Source organism: Dermatophagoides pteronyssinus, unplaced genomic scaffold (genome assembly GCF_027571235.1).
Source record: "Dermatophagoides pteronyssinus isolate colony J.1.1.1.1 unplaced genomic scaffold, Derpt_VIB-CSIC_2022.12 sq0031, whole genome shotgun sequence".
Taxonomy (NCBI): Eukaryota; Metazoa; Arthropoda; class Arachnida; order Sarcoptiformes; family Pyroglyphidae; genus Dermatophagoides; species Dermatophagoides pteronyssinus.
This window is the reverse complement of record NW_027461555.1, coordinates 133544-150362: the sequence shown is the minus strand read 5'-3', so window position 1 is coordinate 150362 and position 16819 is coordinate 133544. Positions and strand designations below refer to the sequence as shown.

Here is a 16819-nt window from a genome sequence, read left to right as displayed (position 1 = left end):
TCAAAAATTTATCTGGTTTTTCAATGTCATTTATAAATATGGAAAAAAAAAGTTGACTGATGTTTTATTAACCCCCTCTTTCTCTCTCGAAAATTCCAAAAATAGAAACTTGTTTGTATGTTCAATGTTTCCTTCCAAGAAAAAGGATTATCAACAAAAACGATAAAATCGATCTGGAAAAATCTTCAAATTTTTTAACCCTTCATTTCAATTAGAGGACCCTCTTTTGTTTCGGATTTTTTGATAAAATGAAAAACAAACGAAATTGGTAAAAAAATCATTGTAAATTATTTAATAAATCAACCAAAACCATAATAAAACTTTTCCATTTTAATTTTTTGTTGTTGTCTATCATCATCATCGTTGTCGTGGATATCGATTGTATCGATGGTAATGTTTCACATTTATCCGAATCTTCTGTATAATCACCACAAATTAGATTAAATAAATCACCACTATAACTATCGATCCAAATATTTAATTCATTTTGTGCTTGCCGATTATTTGGACAATTTTTTATCATTTCACCGATCATTGATTCTTTCATTCGATAACTATTGCTATAATTTTCATGGGGGAAAAAATCAAAAATCAAGAGTCAAAAGTCAATCAATCGAAAGTCAAAAATCAAAAAACATACCAGCAAATCATTGGAAATTTCAATTTCTGTCGTTTTTCCAACGAAATCCGATACAATGTTTCGGTAAGATTTTTTAATAAAATATTCTGATAAAATCCAGGATTCTTTTTCAAACAAATCATCATTGTCAATGTTGTTTGTTTACGTTTTTGTTTGGAACATATTTTACGATTCAATCGTGATACTGAATATAACATTACTGATAATGTTTGCCGGGCTTCTGATTTCATACAATTTTCAGCATAATTTCGTAAACATTTTTCATTCAATAATATTTTCCTACATAATTCATCAATATCATTGATTTGCATTGATGATGATGATGATAATCGTTTTATCATAAAATCATTTGTTAATGGTATCATATTTAATGCACAATAATCATATTTGATTGGATTATTACAATTTACGGTTGTTGTTGAATTTTTTCTTTTTGTTTGTTGATTAAATGAATCACAAATGGCTAACCACATAAGAACAATAAAAATTGAGAAAGTTTTCGGAAACATTTTTCACTTTTTACTTTTCGAAATGGATTGAAAACAAAGTTTTTGAAAATGTTTTTTTTGAAACTAACTTTTTTTCGCTTCTTTAAATAATGAACTACCCAAAGAAAAAAATCCTTATCATTTTTGAAAAGGGTTAATAAATCACGTTATTTTTTTTTTTCTTGGAAGAAAAAAATTCATTTAAAATTCATTTGATAATGAGAATAATTTCGTTTTTGATTTTTCCTTCTTTTCGTTTCTGTAAATCCAAAAAACCTGACAGAAACACCTGATACATCATCACATCATCACCATTGACCATGCAAGGTAACATTTGGTCAAAAAACTACACTAATGGTCAGCAAACCGTGATGGTGATGACGGTCAGGAGATTTGAACTTTTTTTGGCCAGAAAAAAATATTATTATCGCCTCTCTCTCTCCCTCTCTTACATCGCTTAGCATCGTCCATTTCAACGCAAAAAAAATCAAGATAATCTGCGCACATGGTTTACACACATCTTTCGGTTTTTTTTCCTAATCTCCTTCATCATCATCAATCAATTAATCATTTCGCAATGTTTTTTTGTTTTCAAAACAAAAAAAAAATCCTGATAAAATCTTGAATTTTCAAAATTCAAAACATCAATCAATCAAACGTATACGTACTTTTTGAATAAATCATCCGGTTAGGATTCAAAGATTCGATTGTTTTGTTTTGTCTGATTTTGCTAACTTAACTTCGAAAAATTTTGTCTATTTTTAAATTTGACCTTTTTTTTCTGTTTTTCTCACTGTGATGAAACATGCTGCCAAAACACAGCTGCTTTCGTCATCATAATCATCGATCAACGGTTTATTGTGTGTACCAGATGTTGCAACAGCTACTGTGTGTTTGTTTTGCATCTGAATATGAAATTCTTTACGAATGAATTTACCAACAAAGCTTTAAACCGAAATGAAATATTCTTGGCAATCATTTTGGTGAATAATATTGGGCGATGATGCGCGCCAACACCCAGAAAAAAACGAGCAAACAGCACTCACATCAATAAGAGAAATTCTCGCATCCATCCTGCTGAAAAAACCAAGTGTTAATTGAATTTTTCTGTTTTTATTATCAGCAACAAGTGGTACCTAGACTTTCTCTCGTCAACTTTGAACCTTGTTATATGATTTAAAACAACCTTTGACCTGATCGAAACTGACATGTTGACCTGACTTGATCGAAGAATATTTTTTTTTCCCGAAAAAAATACGAACAAAATTATTATGGCTAAAAATCAACATCACCATAACAATAATAATGATGATATGGCACGTAAATCATCATCATCACCGTCGTCGTTGGATTGTTGTTTACCTATGCCAAAACCTGTAAGTATTTTTCCTTTCCCTTTTCTATAATAATAATAAACAAACATTGATGAGAAACTTTTTTTTACTTTGAACAATTTACATAGCGATCCGATGTTGATTATGTACGTGAAAGTCAATTTTTATTATGGTTATGGAAAATGATTGAAGAAATATCATTTAGTTATGAATATGAACAATATTTACGTGATGGTGTTATATTATGTCGATTAATGGAAAATGTTGCACCGGATTTATTCAACAACAACAATGATGGTAAACATCAACGATCATCATCAGAAGGAAAATCTTCAACTAAAAAGAATTTTCAACCATCCAACATCATTATTGAAAAAGGTGAAAATAAACAACAAAAATCGGAAAATATTCATCGATTTTTAGATGCATGTCGTCAATATGGTTTAAACGATACAGAATTATTTGAAGTTGAAGATTTATTATCAATGCTGGATATGCCTAAAGTTACTAAATGTCTTTATCGTTTAGGTCAATTTGTAAGTGTTTATCGATTGATTGATTGATTTTGTTATCAATTTTATTTTATCGATTTTTTTTAGATAGCCGAAAAAAATGATAATAAACCATTATTAGGTAAACCATATGATGAATGGCTTAATGAACAAATTGAATTGAATGAAAAAAATATTGAATATTTTGGTGGATCATCAAATATACGTCGTAGACATGGTATGCCATTTGGTGATGATTTATTAGTATCACATGTTAGTACTGAATTTGTTAAACAACGTTTGAACCGAAATGTTAATAAAAATCGTATTCGACGATTACCCAGAGATCCATTAGTACAAAGACAACCATCAATACCATTAGCAAATTTAAAAGCAATTTTTACTGGTGAATGTCAACCACTTCAATATAATAATAATGATCAATTGAATATTTAATTTCAATCAAATATCATGATGATAAAATTCTTTAACACTAATCATAAACCAAATATAAATAATATTGAATAAAATAAATATGATTGGAAATAACCAACGTGAATAATAATCAATTTTGGATGATTGTTGATCAAAAAATATTCTTGATTCAAGAATATTCTGTTGTTGTTGTTGTTGATTCGTCGATTGTTGCAGCTGTTGTGGCTGGCCAGCCACCATTGCAGTATTAGACAAACATAAACATCGATGTATAAAACGATAACGACGTGAATGTTCATAATAACCAACCATTGCATATTCAATTAATGATAAAAATACCATTATAAAACAAACAAATAAATAAATATCTAATGCTTTTACATAGGAAATTTTTGGTAATGATTCCATTGTACTTGTTATTAATGTTGTTATTGTTAATACTGTTGTAACACCAATAGCAACACGTTCAACGTGATCATCATGACCAAGCCAAAATGGTATCCATGATATTAGAACAATAAGAAATGCCGGTATAAATGTTTGATAAAGATAATAACCAATTGAACGTTCAATATCAATATAAAGTATCAGGTGACTAAATGTACCAACATCATTATGACGAATTTTATGACTATTATTTAGATTCGAAACAGTAAATGTTGCTAGATTACGATCTTCTAATATAATTTCACCGGATGACCATTTATAGATAATATCATCGATTGTATAGCCATCTATTGATGAAAAGAATGAATGGGAACAAATTATCAACTTGTAAATGGATTTTTGAAACAAACGAAAAACTTACAGCTACCAAAATTTAATTGACAACGTTGACGATCGGCTGGAAAATATGATAAATCCATTGGACAACTAGCAACAACAGTCATTCGTGTACTATAAAGAATTGATCCATTATAATCTAATTCGATTAATGTATTTGATCCGGTTGATGCAGTTGATTTATGTGTTTGAAATGATTTACCATTCAAGAAAAATGTATCCGGTAACCAAATTAATTGATAAAAATCACCACCCATAAACAAACGAGTAACATTTCCAATTGGTTCGAATTTTAAACGTGAATCACGCCAATATTGACGAAAATGTAGATCGATAGTAAAATCCTTTTTTTTCGAACGAAAAAAGACAAAAACAAACACAGATTAGGTGAAATTTAAGGTTAAAATAGTTTCGAATACTAACCATATTTACATCGGATATATCATAAATAGCATGTATGGCAATTCGAACATTAACAATTAATGGTTGTCCACTACCATAATCCGGACGAATATCTTTATTATAATGTCTTCGGCTTACCATATTACGTACCATTTCACTTATTTTCAATACATCTGATGAACATTCGCAACTAAAAAAAACAAAAACAAAACAACAGTGATTCAGATGATCAACTGATTAATTTGATGGTGAAAAAAACAAACAGAATTACATTTGGATCGTATTCAATAATAACATTGACCAGATGATAATTGTTTGAATCTGAAAAGAATGCATTTTATTCTCATCACTTTTTTTTCACCAATGATGATGATCAAAACATTCGAATCGAATCAATTTTTTGGCTATAATGGATTACCAAATAACGACCCCAGACCACATCCATTTAACCATCATCCAAATCATCATTCATCGTATAAACAATCGATCAATGAATTGTGAATTTTTTTTATTGATGGTAAATTTCTGTGCAAAAAGAATATTCTCTTTTTTTTTGATTGGCAGCCAAAAATTATTCTTTTTTCCCTTTCAAACATAAACTTTAAAAAAAAACGAAAAAAAATTTATTCGTCAAACACACATAGACAGACAGATAGACAATAGATTTTAATTTTTTTTCAGCAAAAAAAAACCACAGCAATGATTAATGACATAAACAAATGAATCGATTAAAAAGAAAAACAACAATAATCAACAATAACAAATTGTTTTTCGTTTTTTGACCAAAAATCTGAATTTAAGTGCACGTGTATTCTCTATGTATAAGGGCAAATTGATTGATTGATTGATTGAAATGTTTCAGATGATGATGATGATGAGATCACATGTTTTTTAATTTCATGGATCAATTTTGATCGATTATTGAAAGATTATTAGATGGATTTGTTGTTCCATCAAAGATAAGTGGATGCGGTGGAGGTGGTGGTGGTGGATAAGAAGCTATTCTTGTTGGAAAAGAAGCTGCCAACATTATTGGATTAGTGGAATATGGTAATGTGGAAGAAAGTGGTTTGCCAATAATTGGATTTGTATGATGAAGACATGATTTATAATGTTGAATGTTGTTCGATGTTGATGATGATGATTTTGTATTCGATTCGTTGATAATGGTAGATTCGGCTATTGTTGATGATGTATTTGATGATAATGATGACGATGATGATGATGATGATGATGATGATATAAAGGCCATTGTTGTTGATGGATTCGCTGGCAATCGGGTTGCAAATGATTCAATATTATTCTGATGTTGTTGTTGTTGTTGGGCATAATAGGCTGCTGTTTGAGCATAATAATTTAGATAATAATCGGCTATATTATTTGGATCGATCAATGAATTTGTTGATGGTGGATGATTTGCCGCCGCCGCCGTTGCAATTCCATTAGCCACTGCTGTTCCTGTAGCAATCAAACCTGGATGTTGTGGATAAGCTATATGCGGTGATGTTATCGAAGCATACAGTGGTGAATATAATCCTGATGAATGATTCTGACCACATGGAATATTGAAAGGCATTGTTGTTGTTGTTGGTGTTTGTGGTAATCTATTATTCGTTGTTGTTGTTGTTATTGGCCGAAATTGTGAATTAAAACTATTAGATGTAGCTGATGCTTGTTGTTGAATACGTGCAGAATGAAATGGTTGAAAATAAAGAATAGTTCCACCCATTGGTGTTCCTAATACTGGATTCAATGGATTAGATAATGAATTTGTTGCATTGGTGGTAGTCATATTATCTGCTGTCTGATTTGAAGCAACAGCAGCAGCAGCTGCTACACGTCCATTATCATTAAGAAGAATTTTAGTCAAATGTGCTGTACTAAGTGTTTGATCTAAACCAGCACTGGCAGCCATACGTTTTTGTTGATAACAAATTGGTTGTGGTTGGGCTTTTTTAACATCACAAATACGATTGATAATAAATTGTCGAGGATAAAAACAAGCACGATCAACAGCCATTTCACTATCGAATACAATAAAACAAAATTCACGTTTACGATTACGTATTTTATCTTTTGGTGATTCGATTGCGATTACCTTTGAAAAAATATTGAAAAAAAATCTGCTTAATTAACCGCAAAGAAAACACAAAACAAAAGAAACATACCGTTCCATATTGTGAAAAATATGTACGAATATCTTGTTCGGTAATCAATGGATCCAAACCACCAACAAATATTTTCTTACAAATTGGTCTATATTTTGCACGTTTTAATTCAATAATTTTACCTTTTATAATATGTACAGGTTTACGTAATATTTGACGAACAATATCTTCCGATTGAAATGTAACAAAACAAAATCCCCTAGTTAAACATGACATTGGATCATATTTAATATTGATTTCGGTAACTTTACCAAAATGACTGAAATAATATTCAAGATCATCTAATAGAGCATGTTGGTCAATTAGAAACAGGGCGCCATCATTATCACCATCAAAATACTTACATTCAGTTGTATCCCATGGCAGTCCACCGACAAAGATTTTGCTATCAAAAAAAACATTTAAAGAAAATTAAAGAAAAAATTAAACCAATTCCAATTAGCCAAAACAGAAAAAAATAGGTAATCCATTAGCAAATAGAATAGATTATTATTATTATTAATGACAATCTCATTATGAAAAAAGCTTTTTCTTTTTGTCTCTTCATTTTCATTTTACGAATCGCTAAATAGTAGATAGATAGCCATTGTTGTAATCATTATCAACAACAGCAACAAAATAAAATAATAAAAAAAAGCTATTTTAAGAATCGAGGACGACATTAAAGAATTATCACGATGATGATGATGATGAATATATATTCGTCACTATCATTACTGAACTTTTCTGTTTTGTTTGGTTGTTTTTTTTAACTGTTTTTTTTTAATTCCTGTCATACATCAAAAAAAAAAAGCTAGACAACAAAAGACTTGGTTGACAGATGACAGGCAACAACCACTTGTCACTTTTGAAAAAAAAGTAGAAAAAAATTCAAATTTTTTTTTTCATAAAAAAAACAAGGTGTCAAATCGATGCCGGGTTAACAAAAAAATTCTGTATGGACGATACGGATGTTTTTTTTTCGTTGAAAGTTTCGTCTGGGTTGATGCCAAATTAGTGAACAAAAAAAAAACTGATTGCATTCTGGTTTGGGGTTACGATTCATTTGTTTTCGGGTTGCATATGTGACAATTTTCGAAACAAAAACAACAACAAAATCCGACAAACATTTAAACAAATGGCATCCAATAAAATCGAATGGAATTTAAGTTTTTACGAGATTCATGAAAAGCTACGCACATAAACATTCTTTTCTTTTTCGAAGTAATCAATCAAAGTGTTTAGCTTCTTTTTTCAAAATTTGATGACAACAACAGCGATCATTTAACGACAATTATCATCATATGATATGGATGCTTTTTTAAAGAAAATAAATAAAAAAAAACTTACTTTGGTTCATCATCTTGTTCACGACATTCATTAACATTTTGTTCCGGTTGATCTTCAATAACACCAAATCCATTAGGGTCATATGTTGATGGTGGTGTTCGTTGTTGTCGATGTTGTGATGATGATAATGTTCCATCATTATCATTATCACTATTCAATGATTCCATTGTTGTTGATAATTGCTGTGATGATAATGGTAGCGATGGTGGTGGTGTTGATGGTGATTGTATTGATTCACCATAACAACTACTACTCATACAACCACTATCCGAATCATTTGATGATTGACAAATATTCATTGGACTTGTCGTTATTCGTTGATGATGATGATGATCAATGTTTTCGTTGATAATTTCTTGTTGTTGTTGTTCGGAATGGTTTTCATAAAAATCATTGGAGGATTGTTGTTGTTGTTGTTCATGCTGATGATTGGAAGAATTTATTGTAGAATCCCATATTGGACGCCTTAATCGGCGACGTTTATTTTGATTGGAATATTCTTGCGTTGTTGTTGTTTGTTCTTTACGTTTACAGGGATTGTTTTCCAAACATTCAAAAGAATTTTTTGATGATGATTTTGGAATTTCTTCGTTTACCTTTCCATCGCCATCATTATTATCACAAGATAATCGATTTAAATTATCATCAAAAGCAATCATACCATCATTTATTGTTGAAAAATTTGATTTGTTAATCGTTTTGGAAAAAGATTCGGATTGTTGATTTTTCAAATGTTCAACATTACCGACAATATTGGCGGTGATGATATTTGATTCATCCGATATAATGACTGTCTTTGTCGCTGAATTTGTTGTTCCAATAATTTTATTCGAACGTAATTTCATACCATACGTATTATGTGAATGATGATAACTATTGTTATCTATGCTACTACTACTGTTATCGTCATTACTTATTGTTTGACCACTACGATTCGAATGATTCGATTCTGGTGGTCGTTCTGATTGTCGTCGACGTTTTTGTTCGCCTCGGTTATCATCATTAACATCAACATTATTAATGAATGGATCATTTGAAAGTTTTGAATCCGGTAATTCATGATGATGGTGGTATTCATCATTATCTTCTTTTTCTACATTATCATGATTAGAATTCGGTAAACATCGATAGCGGTTATTATTATTGTTGTTGTTGACCATTTCTTTTTTCTTTTTTTTTAGCTCCGACAAACAAACAAAATTCGTTGCCCGAAAAACAAGTGAGCAGAATCCGTTTTCCGTTTTTTATTTTTAATACCGTGACCAAAACAAATCAAGATGAAAAAACAAAAAAAAAAAAAAAAAAAGATGAAATGAGAGATTATATTTGAATTTGTTGTTTTTCAGTTGCTGATGATGAATGTTTCGTAACTAACTGCACTCACAACTTGAAATTACAAGAATTTTTTATTTGCAAGAGCAAACCAAACAAGAAAAGTACTTGAAAAATTTTCTTCTTCTTTTCATTTGGTTTCACAACGATATTACAACACACACACCAGCCAGTCAACCAGTAATGACGGACATGGGTATGTTGAAAAAAAAATTGAATAAATAATATATGTGTTTATAATTAAAAACAGAAAATGGTCAACTTTTTTTTCGTTAGATCTGGATATTGTAGATCTGATCGTTCCAGAATCAAATTGGTCACCAAAATAAAAATGTACTCAATGAAATGAACATTTGTTGTTGTTGTTGTTGTTGGCAATTTGGATATTTAATCAACAAAAAAAATGAAGAAAATTTCATTCGAGGAGGGAGGAGTGATTGTCGTCGTCGTCGCTTTGGAACACTTTTATTAAAATGAATCGTGAATGGCACCGAAATGAAACAGAAAAACCAAAAAAAAAAAAAAATCACTATGGATGACGATGATGTTTTTTTTTGGCTTTTTTCTAGGTAAAAGTAATCATCGTTCCAAGAATAAATTATTGATAATAATGATTTGTTTTTTGTTTTTGCAGAGAAATTCCCAAAACAAAGAATCAGTTTGGAAAAGAAGATCAGATCGAACGTGAGAATTTGTAATGAACCAAACCAAACCAAAAACAAAGTAAGCCAGGAATATGATTTCTGTTTTTCTGTACTTTCTTGATTCACCCAGTTTTTTTTTCTTCTCTTTTGCAGTAATAGAATATTGAAATGAAATTGTCGAACATCATTACATATGCAAGATGCAAAATGATGATGATGGTGATGAGTATCTGGGATTGTTAAAAGTCATGTTTTTTATTTTATTATTATTATTATTTTTTGGCAATTTTCATTTATGATTTCATCACCATCAAAACACACACAGAGAAAGACTTTTTTCTCCGCTGTTCATCAGTTTTAAATCTGGATTCTGTTTTCGTAAAAAAAAAATATTTTCCCCTCCATCAAAAGAATCATATAAATAAGTATCTAGTGCGCCTGAACTATATTATTACCCAGACGCCCAAACAGTTCACTTTTCAACAGTTTGTATTATTCCGTTGAACAAGAACAAAAAAAAAAAAAAAAACCGACATTGCACATATACATTGACATCGACAATGAATTTTTTATTTTATTTTATTTTTGATCATTATCAAAAATGAAACATAGAAAATAATCAAAAATGACAATGGATTTTATCATGAAAATCATGAAGAACATAATGCAAGTAATGAAAATTGTAAACTATCCGGATCTTGAAGCATATATTGTTTGATTATGGCCAATGTTTTACGTTGAAAATTATCATTATTCGATGGCGATGAATGCAAAATTGGTGATGATTGACGACCATCCAATTCAAATATTTGACCATCATATGGTACAAATGCAACATAATGATAATCAATATTTGATAATTGTTCTTCAGTTGGTAATTGACTTTGACCAATCATTGCTTGATTATGATGTAATTGTTTTATTGATTGATTCGATGCAAATGAATGTCCACGTTCTTCAGGGGTATGATTACGATTTTCCTGAAAAAAACAACCAATCAATGAATCATTATTATTACCAGTGATCAATTTATCCGATGAAATTGTATTAATATAAGCATGAAATAATGCAACTGAACCGCATGAATTTTGTACAAATTGTCGCATAAAGAATAGATTTTTAATACGATCATCATCCAATGGAACATATTCACCCAATCGACGATAAGTTTTCATTGTAAATAAAAATATATATGCGATAATATTATGAAATTCAAATATGCCCATTTCATCAACTAAATCAATCGATGGTATATCAATTAAATAACGATCATTTGCTGTTGTTGTTGTTGATCCATTTGTTAATGAACGAAGATAATCAGTCATTATTATTGGATCGGATTCTAATGGTAACCAACAACATTGTTCTTTTTCTTCATCTTTATTTTCAGTTGTCATTTTATCTTTATCATCCATTTCGGAGATTTTTCTTTTGGTTTATTCACGAACGATAATAATAGATCACCACCTCCAAAAAACAATTTCGTTGATTAAATTATCGGGTTATTTACTTGATTGGTTTTTTCACCAGAAAAAATCTTTTCGAAACTTTGAAAACAAAACAGAAAAATTCATTTGAACACACACGGGGTTGTCATGACAATGTTGTCGGTTTTTTTTAGCAAAAAAAAAACCCCTGCTATTTTCTATGCTTCTACCTTTCTCTTTTTCAAAACATTCATCATTCGAAAAGAATGTTTGAAAGAAAAAAAAAATTGATGATAGTGGTGGTGGTGTTGGTGATGCTACCACGACCACGACAACAACAATGATAATGATGATGATGATGATTATTACCACTCGTTGATCAATTGTTGCAGACCAAAATAACCAAACGAAAACATTGAATGAATCAATCAAAGGAAAAAATTTTGATCAAATCTGTCAAGCTTTTTTTGTTTGTTTGTTTTTCAAAATTTTTGAATTAATTTTCCAAAAGAAATGAGCTTTTTGTTGTAAGTTTTCTTAATTTGATTCTTTTGACAAAAATTCAATTTTTCTATTCTTTTTCTTGTGTAGCGGTAATCGATCGAACAAAACATTTAAACCGAAAAAAAACATTCCCGAAGGTACACATCAATATGATTTAATGAAACATGCTGCTGCAACATTAGGTTCAGGTGATTTACGTTTAGCTGTTATGTTACCTGAAGGTGAAGATCTTAATGAATGGGTTGCTGTTAATAGTAAGTTATTCTGAAAAAAATGATTGAATTTCGATTCGATTAAATAATCTTTGCGTTTTGCTTTTTTTTCAGTTGTCGATTTTTTCAATCAAATCAATATGCTTTATGGTACGATAACGGAATTTTGTACGGAAGAAACATGCCCGTTAATGTCAGCCGGACCAAAATATGAATATCATTGGGCCGATGGTACAACGGTAAAAAAACCAATAAAATGTTCAGCACCAAAATATATTGATTATCTAATGACATGGGTACAAGATCAATTGGATGATGAAAATATTTTTCCATCAAAAATAGGTAAAGAATTTCTTTTCTAAATTCTTTGAAATTTAATTTCTTCAATTTTAATTTACCAGGTGTACCATTTCCAAAAAATTTTATATCAATTGCCAAAACAATATTGAAACGTTTATTTCGTGTTTATGCACATATTTATCATCAACATTTTCAACAAATTGTTCGGTTGGATGAAGAAGCACATCTGAATACAAGTTTTAAACATTTTATATTTTTCGTACAAGAATTCAATCTAATTGATAAACGTGAATTAGCACCATTATCTGAATTGATTGAAAAATTGGTTGAAAAACGTAATCCAACAGCAACATCAACAACAACTGCTGCTTCTGCTACGTTGGATAATTCAAATTCAAATCAATCTGGTGGTATTGTTGCCGATATTAATGTTCAATCAATGTTGAATCATCATCATCATCATCAACAACAACAACAACAGCTGCCGCATCATCATTTACCGCATCCATTGCCGCATGGTCATCCGCATCATCATATTGGTAGTAATCATCATTATAATTCTACCGGAATGAATAATAATGATAATAATAATATTCAACCACCATATACACCACCAAGAATTTCTGGATCATCATCATATCCAGCTGCCCCACCTCCACCTCCACCGCCTCATTATCCAATTAAACAATCATTACCACCACCGCTACCATTGCCAAAACCTATACAAACGCAACAACAATATTATAATATTCAACAACAACAACAAACACCCCCACCCCCACCACCTGCTTATCATCAACATTTACAACAACAACGTAATTCAGGAAATATTGGTGGTGGTAATGGTGGAATTATCCGGTGATTAATCAAACAAAGTAAATATTTAGTGCCTTCTTCTGACACAAATTCTGTATTCTGTTTTGGATGTGATATATGATTTCTAATTATCTTTATTAGCAAAAAATTGATTGTAAAAAAAACTTAAATAAAAATTTTCATTATTGTAATCGATCACAAATCAATTTACCTTCAACACTAACCATATCTGTTTGATAATTTTGTAAAATTATACGTATTCTTGATGGTTCAATTTTAAGATTATTATGAATATAATCGGTTAATGTTTTTACTGTTTTGCGATTATCCGCGAAATCCATTGATCCAATTGATCGTAAATAAACTAATGCAATTGGTTCCAAGTCATTATTAGTGATGGTTCTGTCGCCAATCGAAATCAATTGATCACTTGAAATATGTACAGAAATACTATCAGCAGTTTTATTACGTAATGTTTTCGATAATAAACCGGCTAACATTGGACCAAAATTTTCCGGTATTCGGGTACGTGTTACGGTTGTAAATATATGTAGAAAAGGCATGTTAAACAAACAGAAAATTTTCCAGACAAAAAAAACAGTTTTACAAGGTCAAGTTAGTCGAGTCACTCAATGTTAAATAAAATGAAATGATTCAATCAAAATCATACCACCACTATATATATACAGTGTGATTATCATCAAATCAAATCAAATATCAATATGATCAAATCATCATTGCAATGGGATTTTTTTTTGTTTTAATAAAAAAAAACTTATTTTCAATATCAAATGGAATGAAATGAAATGTAAATATGTAAATGTGTGGATATGTATTTCAATAAGAAACAAACAAAAAAAAAAAAAAAAATGATTAGAATATGGTGGAGATTGAGTCGATCACTCTGTACTATTCGAGTAATTTTGTCCAGATCAATAATTCTCATTGATTGATTGATTTACGGAATTTGTAGAAAAAAACTTTTTCATTGTCTTGGATCACGTGGTGAATATGGTGGCGGCGGTGGATCATCATGATGATTATTTGTTGTTGTTGTTGATTGAGATGACAATGGTTTTATTGGATGATTTGATGCAGAATTTATTGTTGCTGTTGGTGGTGGTTGAAATAATTGTGGATGTAATATTGGATAATTTGGTTGAGGTGGTAATGGAAATGTATGATGTTCAGGTATAATATCATCATTTAATAAACTATTTTGTCGTCGTAATTGTCGTAATGGTCGTAAACCAATACGATTTGTTCCCGTTGTTAATGTAATTGTATATGGTTGATAACTAACATATGATGGTGGAAAAAATGTTTGTCCTAATGATCCATAATTATTTGCAGTTGGTTGAAATGCGTTTGGTGCGGTAGGTACCAAAACTGGCATCGAATCACCAGACAATTTAAAACGTCGAAATGCTGAATTTGATGAATTATTTGTTACGGAATCAGGTAAATCAGCTTCCGATTGTATTGATTGTGAACGAATTCTTGATTGTTGATTTGTAAATGATTCCGGTGCAACTGGTGTTGAATTTGTACGTATCCGCAAATATGGATATTGTTTATGATGATGATTACGATATGCAGGTGATATATATGCACCTGATTGTCGATTATGATGATTTTTACCCGTACGAAAACAACAACGATAACAAATGCAAAGAAAAATAATGAATGCTACCAATAATAATGTTGTACTGACAATCAAATAAGTGGTAATATTATCCATTGGACAATTTGTTTCATCACGACTATCACCACAATTATTATAACCATCACAAACATAATGATTCGATATGCAACGAAATGAACCACAATCAAATTCTTCATCAATATCACAAAGGTCAGCTTCACGAAATGATGTTAAAATTAATTCAATTTCAACTTTTTCTTCTTTTGGTAAATAGGTACGGGTTGCAAATTCAATCAAAACACCATGATGTGCTACATATGCAACTGAATCACGTTCACTATTGATACGTATGTGTGAAAATGTTCGAGTGAATGAACTATTATTAATCGATATCCTTAACCAATCAGTACCCGGACGTACATGAAGTTTACGTAATGTTACAATTAAACCATTTGGTTTTTTCGGTATAACCAATATTGAACAACGAAGCCGTGCACGAAATACATTTTCCGGATTTACAATTAATCGTACAGCTGATGTATCATAACCAGTATCAACAATAACTGTTTTGCTTGCATAATTTGAATCAATTTTTAATAAATTGTTGTTTAAATCAGTGGATGATGATTTCGATTCAACATTTGATGATGATGGTGGTGGTTCAATAACCATACCGGATGATATATCATCATCATTATCATCATCAAAATGTTTTTCATTATTATTCGAAAATTTAACATTCGAATCAAAACGTTGACAATAATCAATCAATTCAAATGTTTGATATGCATTAACATTACTGGATTGATGACATGATGAATTAAATGTTATAATCAATAATATTGACAATAAAATCATCTGTACGGATTGATTGTTCATTATTTTGGAAAAGTGGTTTTTTTTTAGTGGCCTGGTACGGGAAAAACAGAATCCAAAATAAATTATCATTGAGTTTAGCAAATGGGAATACTCACTTGAATCAGAATAGACAGATCAGAAGAAACACACAAAAAAAAAAATAAATATTAAAAACTGTAATTGGGAAATTCTTTGGGGGAAAAAAATACACCAAAAGGTTTACATTTTTGAAACAAAACTAAACGGAAAAACTTTTGCTGTTTTTTTGTTCAACAAGTGTTGTTGCAATTTAAAACAACAACGTAGCTGATTAACGCAGATGGATTCAACGAAAAAAAGATAAAAGAAAGAAAATCAATAACCAAAACAAAACTCAAAAAAAATTGAAAAATTGTTTAAAAAAAAAATTTTCTGCTGTAAAATAACAACTACGACGATGAACGATGATACCAAAAAAAAAACTCAATCATCAAATAATATAAACACGTAGGTTTTTCAAAATTTTTATCACCAAAATAATAATAAAAAAAATCCAAATTTCAAAAATGATAAAAAAATCAAATCAAATCAATTCGACGATAGCGATGGACAAATAAACATCGATATATCGATTACTTTGCTGCTCTCACACACACAAACACACACACTCTTTTTCTTATCTCTCGTTTACAATCAAGTTTGTTGATGATAAACTTTCTTTTTCCAAAGATTTTTTTTTTTGCTGATTGATAATCACTTTCAAACCATTTTTTTTCTGATATGGTAACTTTCTGAAATTGGTAATGGTACACACGGTCATCAATGTTTTTTGTTTCCATTTCAAGATTCGAAGTTTTTTGTTTGTTTGCTAATCCCGGTAGTTGATGATGACAATCATCATGTAACAACAAAAACAACAAAATTTTGATTCAAACACACGACCCATCCAACCAAAAAAAGAAAATCGATTCATTCATTAATCGAATTGATCAATCAATCAATATTTGTTCAATTTGTTTATTCAACTATTGA

The 16819-nt window shown here is 30.1% G+C and overlaps 7 protein-coding genes across 8 annotated transcripts; 2 read left to right on the top strand and 5 right to left on the bottom strand.

The window, feature by feature from the left end:
* Positions 1–270: 270 nt before the first annotated feature.
* LOC113788821 (uncharacterized) lies at positions 271–1703 on the bottom strand. The gene is made up of 2 exons (XM_027338277.2): positions 641–1703; positions 271–560 (listed from the first exon to the last, which is right to left on the bottom strand). Exons 1-2 carry the CDS (start codon positions 1147–1149, stop codon positions 278–280), a joined length of 792 nt encoding a protein of 263 aa, XP_027194078.2. The 5' UTR covers positions 1150–1703; the 3' UTR covers positions 271–277.
* A 65-nt stretch (positions 1704–1768) lies between these two features.
* Positions 1769–3502, top strand: LOC113788828 (myophilin-like). Of its 2 annotated transcripts, XM_075823579.1 has the most exons (4): positions 1769–1786; positions 1951–2504; positions 2591–2998; positions 3062–3502. In XM_075823579.1, exons 2-4 carry the CDS (start codon positions 2400–2402, stop codon positions 3407–3409), a joined length of 861 nt encoding a protein of 286 aa, XP_075679694.1. In that variant the 5' UTR covers positions 1769–1786; positions 1951–2399; the 3' UTR covers positions 3410–3502. The 2 variants fall into 2 exon arrangements, with proteins under 2 accessions (XP_075679694.1, XP_027194087.2); XM_027338286.2 differs by lacking the exon at positions 1769–1786 and having other exon boundaries at positions 1862–2504.
* On the bottom strand, positions 2270–5113 carry LOC113788826 (gamma-aminobutyric acid receptor subunit beta-like). The gene is made up of 4 exons (XM_027338284.2): positions 4845–5113; positions 4595–4763; positions 4197–4515; positions 2270–4122 (listed from the first exon to the last, which is right to left on the bottom strand). The coding sequence occupies exons 1-4, from the start codon at positions 4907–4909 to the stop codon at positions 3416–3418; spliced, it is 1260 nt and encodes a 419-aa protein (XP_027194085.2). The 5' UTR covers positions 4910–5113; the 3' UTR covers positions 2270–3415.
* A 107-nt stretch (positions 5114–5220) lies between these two features.
* Positions 5221–9351, bottom strand: LOC113788824 (uncharacterized). The gene is made up of 4 exons (XM_027338282.2): positions 8071–9351; positions 7086–7126; positions 6742–7022; positions 5221–6671 (listed from the first exon to the last, which is right to left on the bottom strand). Exons 1-4 carry the CDS (start codon positions 9228–9230, stop codon positions 5478–5480), a joined length of 2676 nt encoding a protein of 891 aa, XP_027194083.2. The 5' UTR covers positions 9231–9351; the 3' UTR covers positions 5221–5477.
* Positions 9352–10590: 1239 nt separating this feature from the next.
* On the bottom strand, positions 10591–11741 carry Uch (Ubiquitin carboxyl-terminal hydrolase). Its single transcript, XM_027338287.2, has one exon. The coding sequence runs from the start codon at positions 11459–11461 to the stop codon at positions 10697–10699; it is 765 nt and encodes a 254-aa protein (XP_027194088.2). The 5' UTR covers positions 11462–11741; the 3' UTR covers positions 10591–10696.
* Positions 11742–11850: 109 nt separating this feature from the next.
* mats (MOB kinase activator-like 1) lies at positions 11851–13955 on the top strand. Its single transcript, XM_027338285.2, has 4 exons — positions 11851–12000; positions 12065–12231; positions 12304–12531; positions 12591–13955. Exons 1-4 carry the CDS (start codon positions 11987–11989, stop codon positions 13349–13351), a joined length of 1170 nt encoding a protein of 389 aa, XP_027194086.2. The 5' UTR covers positions 11851–11986; the 3' UTR covers positions 13352–13955.
* LOC113788825 (uncharacterized) lies at positions 12065–16271 on the bottom strand. Its single transcript, XM_075823582.1, has 3 exons — positions 15925–16271; positions 14308–15860; positions 12065–13798 (listed from the first exon to the last, which is right to left on the bottom strand). Exons 2-3 carry the CDS (start codon positions 15827–15829, stop codon positions 13488–13490), a joined length of 1833 nt encoding a protein of 610 aa, XP_075679697.1. The 5' UTR covers positions 15830–15860; positions 15925–16271; the 3' UTR covers positions 12065–13487.
* Positions 16272–16819: the final 548 nt, after the last annotated feature.

Coding starts and splice junctions, on each gene's coding strand:
- LOC113788824 (XM_027338282.2), bottom strand. CDS start 9,230: ATGGTCAACAACAACAATAATAATAACCGCTATCGATGTTTACCGAAT. Junction 7,127..8,070: donor GAACAAGATGATGAACCAAA/GTAAGTTTTTTT, acceptor TTTTTTTGATAG/CAAAATCTTTGTCGGTGGAC. Junction 6,672..6,741: donor ATTTTTCACAATATGGAACG/GTATGTTTCTTT, acceptor ATTTTTTCAAAG/GTAATCGCAATCGAATCACC.
- Uch (XM_027338287.2), bottom strand. CDS start 11,461: ATGGATGATAAAGATAAAATGACAACTGAAAATAAAGATGAAGAAAAA.
- mats (XM_027338285.2), top strand. Junction 12,232..12,303: donor TGAATGGGTTGCTGTTAATA/GTAAGTTATTCT, acceptor CTTTTTTTTCAG/TTGTCGATTTTTTCAATCAA. Junction 12,532..12,590: donor TATTTTTCCATCAAAAATAG/GTAAAGAATTTC, acceptor TTAATTTACCAG/GTGTACCATTTCCAAAAAAT.
- LOC113788826 (XM_027338284.2), bottom strand. CDS start 4,909: ATGCATTCTTTTCAGATTCAAACAATTATCATCTGGTCAATGTTATTA. Junction 4,764..4,844: donor TTATTGAATACGATCCAAAT/GTAATTCTGTTT, acceptor TGTTTTTTTTAG/TTGCGAATGTTCATCAGATG. Junction 4,123..4,196: donor TCAATTAAATTTTGGTAGCT/GTAAGTTTTTCG, acceptor TTTCATCAATAG/ATGGCTATACAATCGATGAT.
- LOC113788821 (XM_027338277.2), bottom strand. CDS start 1,149: ATGTTTCCGAAAACTTTCTCAATTTTTATTGTTCTTATGTGGTTAGCC. Junction 561..640: donor AAATTTCCAATGATTTGCTG/GTATGTTTTTTG, acceptor TGAAAATTATAG/CAATAGTTATCGAATGAAAG.
- LOC113788828 (XM_075823579.1), top strand. CDS start 2,400: ATGGCTAAAAATCAACATCACCATAACAATAATAATGATGATATGGCA. Junction 2,505..2,590: donor GTTTACCTATGCCAAAACCT/GTAAGTATTTTT, acceptor CAATTTACATAG/CGATCCGATGTTGATTATGT. Junction 2,999..3,061: donor TTTATCGTTTAGGTCAATTT/GTAAGTGTTTAT, acceptor GATTTTTTTTAG/ATAGCCGAAAAAAATGATAA.
- LOC113788825 (XM_075823582.1), bottom strand. CDS start 15,829: ATGAACAATCAATCCGTACAGATGATTTTATTGTCAATATTATTGATT. Junction 13,799..14,307: donor GCCGCCACCATATTCACCAC/GTGATCCAAGAC, acceptor GTCCAATGTTAG/CCGGTTTATTATCGAAAACA.